This window comes from Abrus precatorius, unplaced genomic scaffold (assembly GCF_003935025.1).
Source record: "Abrus precatorius isolate BTA unplaced genomic scaffold, Abrus_2018 Scaffold5, whole genome shotgun sequence".
NCBI classification, from domain to species: Eukaryota; Viridiplantae; Streptophyta; class Magnoliopsida; order Fabales; family Fabaceae; genus Abrus; species Abrus precatorius.
This window is the reverse complement of record NW_020874395.1, coordinates 16,332,608-16,345,291: the sequence shown is the minus strand read 5'-3', so window position 1 is coordinate 16,345,291 and position 12,684 is coordinate 16,332,608. Positions and strand designations below refer to the sequence as shown.

The window sequence follows — 12,684 nt, the reverse complement described above, 5'->3', positions numbered from 1 at the left end:
GTAATGTAAATTATTATTATTACTATAAACTTGTACAATTTTTTTTTTGCTCACTTCCTGTATGAATTTGAGTTCACTTTGAGGAATATAATATCTGAGACTCGTTAGCTTGATTGGTTGTCTTAATCTCACCTAAGGTGAATTGGGATTTAGGCTTTTTATTTAGCTATATATATTTTTTGTCATGAATTTAACTGTGGCTTGGTAAAATTATAGAAAAATATTTGTAAAAAAAATAGTATAAAAACAAATAAAATTTCTCTCATAAATTTTAGAGAAGTTAAATAAAAAACTTTTATAAAAATAAAAAAGCATAAATTATTTCTAACTTATAAAAAAAATATCCAAACTATAATTATATATTAAAATTACAACATAGATATTGGACTAAGATATTATTTCCATAGTATGAGTCTTGGATCCGAAATATGAGATGTGCTATGCATGTAATCCTAATACCTTAGACCTAAAAGAAAACTCCTAATGCGAAATATAATAGAAAAATAAACTTTTTTGAGTGTTTCTTACTGTAGAATGTTTTCAATCTGTAAAGGCCCAAAGAATTGCAGTGTAAGATAAAATGATTCTAATCTAAAAGAAAGCATTACTTACTGATTTACATTAATGAGTAGCATTAATAATTATTGTTCAATTAAAAATTCTTAACCATATTTTTTCCTTTACTTTTTATTCTTTTATTGATATTAATTCTCAATATATGAGTTGCACGTTATAACTTATATGCGACAAACATTCATAATTTAGTCTAAAATGTAATATATATCCCCATGAAATCTTCGTACTTGGGGTCTTCTATTGGTGTAGCAACTTGTTACCTTAATCTATTATTATTTTTATATTTGTTTTGCTTAAATTATTATTTTTATATTTTGTTAAAGAAAATAATTTGAGATATAAACCTTGTTAAAGAATATCAAGTTAAGTTGGGACAAAAACATGCAGCTTGAGGTGAAAGTAGGGCCTAAAAACTAAATTAAGTAGAAATATAAATATGTAATTTTTTTATTTTGTTTCTAAATAAATAAATATTGTGGTTTGATTTAAGATATTCAACGAATAAATACAGAATATCAAAAACTTGAAATAAATTGTGTTTCTATTAGAGATACATTAGTCTTCTACAGTCTTTTTTTTTTATTTTTTGATATGACGTTTTTATAGAATATTTCATATTCTTCTTTTCTTTGACGTGGGGTACCTGCAAAGGCAATTTGATGGTGAAGTCAGTATTTAGTATAACTAATAAATGCTATTTAATATTAAAAAGTCAACATTTTACATGTATTTCTTACTTCTCTTTTATAGACAATATATTAAACTAATGTATTTTGTGACTTAACTTTTTCTTAGTCTTATGATTATTTTAAGTAATTAATATTTTTTTAATTATTAACTATTAATATTTTAATTACACCAAAAAGGTGTGGATACCCTTCGTTCTTATGCCAGATCGAAAGGGTGTTTGATTTTTTTTATATGTTATAATGATTGAGTAGTGTCTTATTTAGTATAAATTATTATTTTTTTGTATAAATAGAAGGTTTTATTTTTAAAAAAGTTTCATAATTTTAATCAACAGGGTTTAAAGGAAAGGAAAAGAAAGTGTCTATTTAGAATCTCATTTTAATGTATTGAATCGGTTAAAATTCACGTTTTTATTACAGGTTTCATTAACGTGTAATTTTATGATTGTTATCTTAAATTTTTAAAAGCTTTAATGTTTTATTCTTTGTATGTATGCTTCTTCTTTTTTTCAATCCATTGTTCATCACATTTTTCATTTTTCTTTATTCCTTTTATCTTTTCTTTCATGTACCCCAAACAGCATCTCTTTAAGGAGAGGGTGTTAAAATATCATGATCATCCTATCTATAATACTCAAATTCCATGCACCTAATGTGTCCCTAATGTGAGAACTAAAGACAATGATCCATATTCCATGCACCTAATGTGTCCCTCGGAGCTCATCCATTTGATTCGATACCCCAAAGATTGGAGAGATTAAATCGCATCTATTCATGCACATATCCCAAGAAAAGAAAAGAACCACAATATTACATGTTATTAGTGTGTAACATGTTCCTCAAGTGAATTACCATACCCATGTTTTCAATCAATCGAGTATAACCCATGTTTATTTCTCAACACTTTAACTCATGACATGAAAGCATAAGGATTTTTACAAAGGCTCACTCAAACCTTATAGATGTAAGAATATGTTAACATAAAATAAAAATAAAAATCTCCGTTTGGTTATATTTCAATCTTATAAGAACGTGTAGAACTTTTGAAAATATTGATACAATCGCAGAAGCTGAAGTATTTCTGGTTTCCTTTAGAGTTAAAGAAGACAAAGATAAAATAAAGGGAATCACAAATGAAAGTTATTAGATATCTCTAACTTGAATTGGTGGCTAAGCTAATTAAGAGGACCCATCCATCAATTGCTACCACTTCAACTTTGGTAGATGATTCCAGCAACTGCAACAAAATTAATTACATGTTCATTTATCGTACGTGGTCTTAAACAGAAAAAATTAGGCGATCTCATAGCAAAATTTTTTGTACTCTAATTATTAGAGGTTTGTTTGTTTAAACTAAAAGAAAATAAATTTTGTAACACATTTTTTTTCTATAGCTTATTTATCTTTAGAGGCATCTAATTTTAATTGTGGTTGTCTTTTTTCCGGAAAACTAACATAATTATTATGATTTTTTAAAATATATATTTTAATTAAAAACAAAACACTTATCCGTAATGGTCACTAAATTCATTTTTGTTTTTGTTTTTATTACATGTAAATATTTGACGTGAATAAAAAAATAAAAGTATCATATTTTCTATCTTTTAATATGTTTTATTATATGCATGTCATAATAAATATTAACATATTATTATAATTTTATATATTTCGATGGACGTGCAATCAGAACAAGTGTCATCCTTTGCTTTGCATAAGTACACAATCCATCAATTAGAAAATTAGTCATCGTGTATATATCTACAAATATGGTAAAAATTTCAATAAAGACACTAATTAAGATAACATTTCACTACGTATTATAATGTATGGTTATATGCACTTTTTACTCATAAAACTTGCTTAATCTCAGCAAATTGTCTAGTCATGTCCTTGAAGTACGAACCAAAAACTTCTCTAACAAAATTGGGAGTAATGAGTGTGCCTAAAATGTTTCATACACTAAATCAGAAAACAAAAATATTTGCCTTTAAGAGACTATCATATAATCTTTTTATGGGAGTCTCTACTTCATTGCTAGGCACTGTGCTATGAAAATCAGTAAAAATAAACAATCAAGGTTTCAGCCATTAAAAATGCATACAATTTTGTACAAGATCTAAATTAAATGACTGGAGATTTTCCCAAAATTAAATAATTTAAATTTCTTTTATTTATTTGTTTTAACCAAATAAAAATAGGATAATAATAGCTATACGTATAAAAATAATATAAAAAAATTAATTTAAATACGAGATTTGAAAATATTTATATTGAAATATAAAATTTAAAATATATATATATATATATAGAATTTAAAAACTATTATTAAGGATTCTTGAATAACATAAGTTAATTATAAAAATTGTTGCAATTCTAATAAAATAATTATAATTTCATTTTTTATTTTTGAAATTTTTTAAAAATATATATATTATTTTAAAATAATATAGAAAAAATCATGTATCAAGAAATTTTTTATACAATATTTCAAAGTATTATATAGTAAAATATAAGATTTTGTGAAGAATTATAAAAATTATCATTAAATAAAATTAGTTAAAAAATTAAGTAGTTTTATATAAAAATTTATATAAATTTTAAAACTAATATTTATAAAAAAAATAATATATGTGGAAATCGTGAATTTCTTTCATTATTTGTCTAAGTGTGGCGATAGAAATGAGGTGGCAGGCAATTTCCTACCCACAAAATTCTGGCCGTCCAAGTTAGAAATTATGGTTTGGTCAAAAAGGTACACTGCACACGACCCTACACAAGTATTCCCCTCTTACGTGTCACCCTCTTAGTATGCATGCCACTGAGAGAATCAGAATTCACGTCTTTTTTTTAATTGTTAATTTCGTGAAAATTTTCTTACCTTTATCATAATTAAATTAAATTGATTTTTAATCTTTTAAATTATACAAAGTTTTAATATTTTAAAAACAAAACTGATACATAAATAATATTTGAATTAGCTATTTATCATTCAATAACGACTGAAAATTAAAGTTAACTATTTTTAAAAATATAAGAAATATTTTTTATTATAAAGATTAAATTTTAATATATTTTAAAATACAAAAATATATTTACTTTTTTTGCATTTTAAATTTTTTTTCTGCAATATAATTATTATTCTTACTTCATTTTATTTTGACTATGTATTCTTACACGACAATGTTATTTATTCTATAACATGACAAAATTTCAGAATCAAACAATTCAATTAGAGAAATGATGATAATATCTTTTTATTATGTTAAATAATTCAATTGAAGATTTTATTTAAATTTCTAATTATAATTTTCCTAAACGATAAATTTTTTGTTATAATATATTTTTTTTCTTTATCATCATTCATTATATTCCTTATTTTATCTCTCTAATTAAAAAATAATACAATTTTATTGCACAGTTAACATTTTTCAACGAAAGTGTCTTTTCCATAGTCACTCATAATGCAAAGGAACTTTGGTAGGAAGGCACTTTGGCTTAAAGTGATGACATATTGTTGAGACTTTGCAAAGATGACTTTGACTTAAAACGATTATTAGAGTTTGAACTTTGAACTTAGTCAAATCGATTCTGAATTTGGAATTAATATAATGATTTGGGTTTGAACTGTTGAGCTAATCAATAGCAAAATGTATTTAATATTTGTATAAGTTTTTTAATTATTTTAAAATTAATAATGTTCATATTTATCAGAGCAAGTTCAAATTAAATTTCAAGCGATCCTAAATTTATTTATCTCATATTTTATTCTAAAATTTATACTTTTTTCAGAATTATATTAATAATATAATATTTAACTTAATAACAATTTTCAGGACATAAGAGTGTATTTATATTTCAAAATATATACAATACAATATATTTGAATTTTATACTTATTTATTTTCATAATTAACTATACATTATATCAATAAATGGGATCAAGTTAATACTATTCAATAAATTAATTATAATTATAGAAAAAATAAATAAATTATAAACATTAATTAAATTGAATAAAACGTTAATTATACTGTTCATATTCACTTATGTACGGTTTTCATGGAAGAATTCAGATTTCTAAACCAAAATTACAATTTATTGAAAACAAAAAATGACGATGGTTTGCATTACTATAGACTCAACCTTAAAAAAAAAAAAGCTAAATATTCCTCAAACCCACTTTTTTAATATACTTTAAATTATTGATAAAATTTATTAAAAATTATAAAAATATAAAAGAAAAATATTAAATTAAAAATAAAAGACTATAAAAATCATGTAATTTTTATAATTAAAAAATGGTTAATAATTAAAAATATATTTAAAAAACAGTATTAAAAATCTCCCTATCAATCCTCTATCATAAATCTCAATCTAAGAAACTACTAAATCTAAAAGTAATTCACAACAAACTCCACCAAACCCAAAATAAATATTCTAATCCAATTATGGATAAAACACAATTTAGCAAAAGCGAAAAAGAAAAGTAATAAAATTATAATAATTTGCAACCAATAGATGTCTATTCCTAAATAAGCGACAAAAATTATATATAAATGAAAAAAAAAAAACGATGGCTGCTATGAACGGTGGCAACGATTGTGGACCAATGTTATTGTGCTGAATATGCCTATATAAGCAAAAGCCATTCACTTTTTTCCTTTCTCTTTCTCAATGCAAAAGTGCAAACTGATTCAGGAACCAGAGGCTATCTTTCGTTTTGTCAACATGGGAAAACAGAGTACACAATCCTCTGACACCATCAAATCCTCTGTTCTCAACTGCATCGACCTCTCCAATCCCGACATAAGCCAATCCGTGAATTTGCTCAAACAGGTTTGGTTTCAATTCTTCAACCTCACTCGGGTCAATTGACTTCGCTTGAATTTTCAACTTTTTCTAAGTGATCTTATTATTGTTGTTATTTCTTGTGGTTGGAAAAAAACAAAAGGCATGTTTGGATTCTGGTTTTTTCTATGTTGTCAATCATGGGATAAGCCAGGAATTCATGGATGACGTTTTTGCACAAAGCAAGAAATTCTTCTCCCTTCCACAGAAGGAAAAGATGAAGGTCCTGAGGAGTGAAAAACACAGGGGATACACCCCTGTTCTTGATGAGATACTTGATCCTCAAAACCAAGTACATGGTATATACCCTTCTGCGCTTGTTGCATGTTTATATAGATTCAACTATGTTTTCTTTCTTTTTCTTCTTCTTCTGTTTTTTTTTTCTTCTTCTTCTTATTGTTCTGTTTTCTGAACCTTGATGAATGATGACCTTTTTCTCTGCATGGTTAAGTAGGAGACTACAAAGAGGGGTATTATATTGGAGTTGAAGTAGCTGAAGAAGACCCAGAATCGAAGAAACCGTTTTATGGCCCAAATAAATGGCCTGCACCAGGTAAAGGAGTCAAAGTTTTGGTCTTTGAGACTTTTGGAGAAGAAAAGTCTAACTTTTACCTAATGAGTCATCCAATTCCTTCGATTTTCTTTCTCTTTTTTTAACTTTTTCATGAACTTTCTTTTCGTGTAGATGTTCTTCCAAGGTGGAGAGATACTATGGAAAAGTTCCATCGAGAGGCATTGTACGTTTCATTGATGCTATTTATCTGTAATAAGATGCAACATTATTCTTGTATTTTGATCATTGTAGCGTTGGTGGAACTTACTAAGTGTGTTTTTGCTACCACCTTGCTGCATCTGTTTTTCTTTTAACAAAAGATTCTTCCTCGAAATCCTTGTCCAATGTGTTTCCTTGTTCTTCCTTGCCATGGTGGGAGGGGATTGAAGTCATATTTTGTTCTTTTGTGTTGTCAATGTATGCAGAAAATATTAGACCGTGTTAACTGTCTTGGTTGCTCATTTGGACTGAAGTTCTGTATTATGGAGGAAAAGAATTTCACATTTTTGTCATCGTTTGATTTTTTGTTCAATCCAGAGAAGTTGGGAGAGCAGTTGCAAAGATAATAGCCCTTGCACTTGGTTTGGATGCTAAATTTTTTGATCAGCCAAAAATGCTTGGAGAGCCCATTGCAACGCTCCGTTTGCTGCACTATGGAGGTATTGATTCCGTAGTCTTTGTGCCTCATACCTTGTACAATTACAAGGAAAGATAACTTACCCAGTTGTCTTCATTTCTGTTCTTCGAAGTTCAAATTTCGGATCCCTCCAAAGGGTTATATGGAGCTGGAGCTCATACTGATTTTGGTTTAATTACTCTGTTGGCAACAGATGAAGTCTCAGGTCTTCAAGTAAGAGGGCAATTGATATTTCTTTGAAGTTGCTAATATTTTTGTGTAATTAGTTTTAAAACATTAATGTCTTCTATTGCAGATATGCAAGGATAGGGATGCTAAACCTCAGATATGGGAGGATGTGGCGCCATTGAGGGGGTTAGTCCCTATATCGCTGTACCTTTTATAGGTTAAGAAAAAAAATGATTATGAAGAGTTGGTGTTTGCATGCTATGCAGTAATGAAAATTCTTCTTTCTTGTTCATCCTGACATTAATTTGTGAGCTATTTTCTGAATTTTTTAGTTGCCCTTCTTCCCTTAAGATTATTTTTTATGGATTTTTTTGTCCCAACATAGAGTTTCCAATTGTCATTCATAGAAATCTATATGAGGGGCTCATGTAAGAAGTCATACCTTTCGTTTGACATCATCAAAGCACACCAAAACAATTCAACCAAAGTAAAATTGCAATTATCTGCCTCATATAATATATGTTTCTATATTTCTAATTCTTTTTGAGGTGCATTCTATCAAGTATTAGACATACTAGGCTGCAAAGACAGGAAGAATGCTCCTAGGCCTTTTAAGTTTATTACCCTTTTCATGCCCTTCTCCTGAACTATTTTCATTGTTTAGCTGAATGTTTATGTTGCAGTGCATTCATAGTGAATCTTGGTGACATGCTGGAGCGCTGGAGCAACTGTGTCTTTAAGTAAGAAATTTTTTTTCCACCTTTTAAGTATTTCTGAGCTTGATCAAAGGCAGACATAATTCTGACCTTGGAGGAATTTAAAAGACTAATAATGAGCCTCCATCTATGCTTGTATTTATGAAAGATTGATTTGTGTGACTTAGCGACTTCCCTGATAGTTTCCTTTATTGTAGATTTAGCTTTCTGTGAATAAATGAGAATTGCGTGTATACATACTATATTAGTATTTTTAGGTGCTCTCAATCTCACGACACTTTAAATGTTGAGTGGTATTCTATCATTATGTCAGAGAGTTAATATGCTAAGATAAAACCAGAGTTAAATAAAATGTTATTTGGCCTTTGGTGTATCTATACAGTATATCCTTTTTCATTTAACTTCCATTCATGGTATAATCAACAATTTTCTTTGCATTTATGCTCAGGTCCACACTGCACAGAGTTCTTGGAAATGGTCAAGAAAGATATTCTGTAAGCATGATTTCTTTTTCTTGGTTCAACTTTTTACTCTTTCCCTTTCGATTTTTAATTTTATTGCAAAGCCAATATCATATTGTAAGTATAATATATTATGCCTCCCTCAAGAACCCACTGTTTTTCGTGTTTGAATTTTAAACTGAAACTTTTATGTACTTATCTGGCCAAATATAAATCAATATTTAAAGTTTTGTATTATCTTCTGTTAGCATTAAAGTTCACAATGCAAGTGTAGTTTATAGCCACCACAATCCGAAAATGTCACGGTTGGTATTTTGCCAGCAACGTTGGTTTTCCCTTTTGTCCATTCAATGATAGCAATAAATGTGAATCTTAAGAAGATTATTTGCCAAAATTTAGTCCCCAAAATTTTTGGTCTACTCCTTGATTATGCATTCTTTATATCAATTTTAACACACAAAGCTTGGCAAAATCATGTAATATGCTAATCATAGTGTTGTTTCCTTTTACAGATTGCATACTTTTTGGAGCCTAGTTATGATTGTCTAGTGGAGTGTTTGCCTACCTGCAAATCAAATAATAATCCACCCAAGTACGTTAAACATGTCATATTAAATTTGACACCATGTTGTATGTGAGAAAGTTAATATCAATGTCATATTTCAATCTTCTATTCTGAAGTTGATTTGTTTGGTTACGAAAGCACTAAATCAAGCAATTTGTTCACTCAAATGTCTAACAAACAAATAAGAGTGTGTTTAGATTTACGTTTGAATGACCATAGATCTTTGTTTACTTGAACACTGGTAGTTGTAGATTATGCATTAGATTCATGTTGACAGGTTTAAATTTCTAACATCCCTACATTTTCTCTTTTTGCCAGATTTCCTCCTATCTTATGCGGGGACTATATGACGCAGCGCTACAATGACACTCATGCTGATTTGAAAATTTATAAGAAACAACAAGCTTAAGTACTCAATCATTTGTGACTGCAGAACCTGGAGAATTTTCACAAGGATACTTATGCTGGCTGATTTAGATATTTACAATAAGCAACAAGCTTAAGAACTCAGTCTTTTGGAGCTCACCTAGAAAATTTGTTTCTTAAGTTCTTCAATTATAGAGCTTTTTGATCTGCATATTGTATTATTAGGAAAAACAGCACCATACATTAGCATTGTTTAGATTTTTGGGTAGCGGGGGTGTTAGCTATATGGTTTGGTACTTGTTAAACATGTAAGAACATGTATGGAATTAATGGATGTATTTATTTATTTTTCAAACTTAAATTTGGGAATGATAGGAGGATAAAATTTAGCATTGCTTCAATGGAATGCTTTTAGCCCTTTCAATTTTTTAATGCTGCTTGCCATTTAGCTTTTATTTCTTTGTAATTTGTATTTCCTTAAGATTTTGTTTTTGGGTTGGTGGAAAGGAATGAAATTTGGAATAAAATATTTTTTTAATTTTGTTATTTGAATTGTTTAAATTGAAATAGAACGTGATGGAATCAAGTTTCTCCATTCCAAGTCACCCACAAATTTTTTATCTTTCTATTTTTCCCTCAAAATATTTTGACTTAAGTGCATTAAATCATTTATAAATCTTTTTCATTCGAAATTTATGATTCAAATTATTAGTTTTATTCAAAATTTTTAAAAAAGTCTAAATTGTATCGTTTTCAAAATCTTAACATCTCATAAAACATAAAAATTCATTTATAATTTTTGTTTTGTGAAACTAAAAGAAAACATAAAACATGTTATATGTATATCACCTTTTTACCCATAAAAGTAATAAGGAGTGATAAAATTGTCATCTAAACACAGTGACAATTATTCAAATGCAATCATACACATATTTGTAGAATTTCAAAGATGAAATACCACTACACTAAGAATAAATGCATCTAATAATCAGGACATGGACATATTCCACTCCTGACTAAAATCGATCAATAAATTAAGGGTTTTCGTTAATCTCGGATTGTGTTTAAGGCTTTAAGCATCTATAAATAATTTTTTTTATAAAATATAAATATTTATTATATTAAAGTTATAAAAGTATAATAAATATTTGATTTTCTATTAAAATTTCAAAGGATAACATTTTCCGTAAATTAAATATACAACGAAATAAATTTATCGACAATTTAGCCCAATGAACCACATCAAAAGTACACAGAGAATCTCTAAACTCTAAAAGCATCCAATAAAGAAATGTAAATAATGATCTTTTTACACAATAAAATTTTATATGTAATAAGGTTTTAGGATTTGAGTCGACAATAGGGTGTTACTTTTTGCCTCTCATGTTTTTCTTTTTACACCCCTCATCTTGATTTTAGTAAATTATTTATAAGTTACCCTTATCTTCAACATTAACACATCCTTTTCTTATTTTCACAAAACAACTTCAATGTTAGCTTTTTTTTCATTTTATCAGTGACGCTATTAAAAGACTTTTTCACATTAAACTTGTGAATTAATGGTTTTAACTAACAAATATATACCCATAAATTTTTAATTTTCTTGCTTCTTCATATTTAAGATAAGTTATTGTTGAAATGCATTAATTCAAAGGGATTACTTTTATACTCCATTTGTTCTTCACCATCTTTTAAACTTTTGTACTTTTTTTAAACTACCCCAGAGCACTTATGCCTTTTCTTCCTCTCTCTCTCTCCCTCCCTCCCTCCAAGTTTACCTCCTTTCTACATAATATTGACTGAAGTTTCCTTTGCCTTTATATCCTCTAACTATACACTTTTAATACACTCACATCAGTCACAACATTTCGGAAGTAGGTGAGAACTTTATACGAAAACAAGGGAAGTCATATGAGAAGAAATACATTAGTATTGGGTATTTACGAAGAAAAAAAAAGGGGAAGAGCGAGTAAAGTAATCGGGGTTGAAAGAGAAGAACATTGGTCGAAAGGGCATTTACCAAAAAAATAATACAGAAAAAGTAGGGGTGAAAAAAGCAACCCCTTGATTATGTTATAGTAGTGTCTTTCATGGTGCGGTTATTTGAAGCCCAATACACAGAATTGGGCTTTTTTCACTTTGGGTCCACACTTTTTTTTCTTTCTCTGCAAAGACCCATTTAGTTGTCCATAATTGACTGAAAAATAGCTGTCCACAAGACAATAATAGTTCTCCACTCAAACCAAAATGGAGGTACTAATTTTCTCCAAAAGCTATGATGTAGTTTGAGAGTGATAAACAAATTCAAATAAGATATAACATGTATTAACAATTTTTTTATGGAATAATTTTATAATATATTAACCATTAAATATATTACCATCAATTTCTATCTTAAAAAATTATATTTAGCTAACGATGGTGGTTTGTTTAACTGATAAGATTGAAATTCCTTTATTTATAGGAAAAATATAACTTTATATGTACCAGCTTAAGCCTTGCAACTTTTAAATGAAGCCATTTCCACTTTTCTTAAGCTTATTTGTTAAAGAAAAATAATGTTAATGAAAAATGCAAAAGAATGAAAACCAAATAATGTGAATCTTTAAATTGAAATTCAATATGATTATGGACTAAATAGGCTGATGTAGTGACAATTTTAATTACCCTTTTTGTTGGTTTAAGTGAAAGGATTTGGAGTGAAGAATATTTTAAAAAGTGACGTGTGAGTTTTACTTTTTTGGTCTAATCGTGACGAGGAGTTCTGATCATATATGATCTCATGAAAACTACACACGTCCCACATTACTAGCCCAACCCCATTGGATCAATCTGCTACTATGTTCCTTGTATGTATAACATTTCAATTGATTTTTCGAACAAAAAGTAAAATCTTATCTTAACCCAAAAGAAATTCTAAGCTTCTTGAGCATACTAACGAGTGAACATGTATAAATATGATAGAAATAACCTTAACAGAGCGAGCCTTGATAAATATTAGAAATAGAATAGAAAAATGTTTCTTGTACATCTAAAGTGGGACATATTTTGGACTCTCCTTTAGTTTTAGAGAATTTTAAAAATGCATGTATACGAAAAAGATAA

At 28.0% G+C, this 12,684-nt stretch overlaps 1 protein-coding gene across 4 annotated transcripts; it reads left to right on the top strand.

Moving 5' to 3' along the window:
• Positions 1–5,952: 5,952 nt before the first annotated feature.
• On the top strand, positions 5,953–9,978 carry LOC113867184 (2-oxoglutarate-Fe(II) type oxidoreductase hxnY-like). Of its 4 annotated transcripts, none has more exons than XM_027502293.1 (11): positions 5,953–6,101; positions 6,217–6,412; positions 6,568–6,666; positions 6,799–6,850; positions 7,204–7,325; positions 7,416–7,516; positions 7,599–7,657; positions 8,155–8,211; positions 8,636–8,681; positions 9,161–9,240; positions 9,532–9,978. In XM_027502293.1, the coding sequence occupies exons 1-11, from the start codon at positions 5,994–5,996 to the stop codon at positions 9,620–9,622; spliced, it is 1,011 nt and encodes a 336-aa protein (XP_027358094.1). In that variant the 5' UTR covers positions 5,953–5,993; the 3' UTR covers positions 9,623–9,978. The 4 variants fall into 4 exon arrangements, with proteins under 4 accessions (XP_027358094.1, XP_027358096.1, XP_027358095.1 ...); XM_027502295.1 differs by having other exon boundaries at positions 6,799–6,854; positions 7,274–7,325; positions 9,532–9,835; XM_027502294.1 differs by having other exon boundaries at positions 6,565–6,666; positions 9,532–9,835.
• The last annotated feature ends 2,706 nt before the right edge of the window (positions 9,979–12,684 follow it).

What these genes read in the sequence shown, in the direction of transcription:
- LOC113867184 (XM_027502294.1), top strand. Translation starts at nt 5,994, where the DNA reads ATGGGAAAACAGAGTACACAATCCTCTGACACCATCAAATCCTCTGTT. An exon ending in CCGTGAATTTGCTCAAACAG is followed by an intron (nt 6,102 to 6,216) that starts GTTTGGTTTCAA and finishes AAAAAACAAAAG; the next exon opens with GCATGTTTGGATTCTGGTTT. An exon ending in TCCTCAAAACCAAGTACATG is followed by an intron (nt 6,413 to 6,564) that starts GTATATACCCTT and finishes TGCATGGTTAAG; the next exon opens with TAGGAGACTACAAAGAGGGG.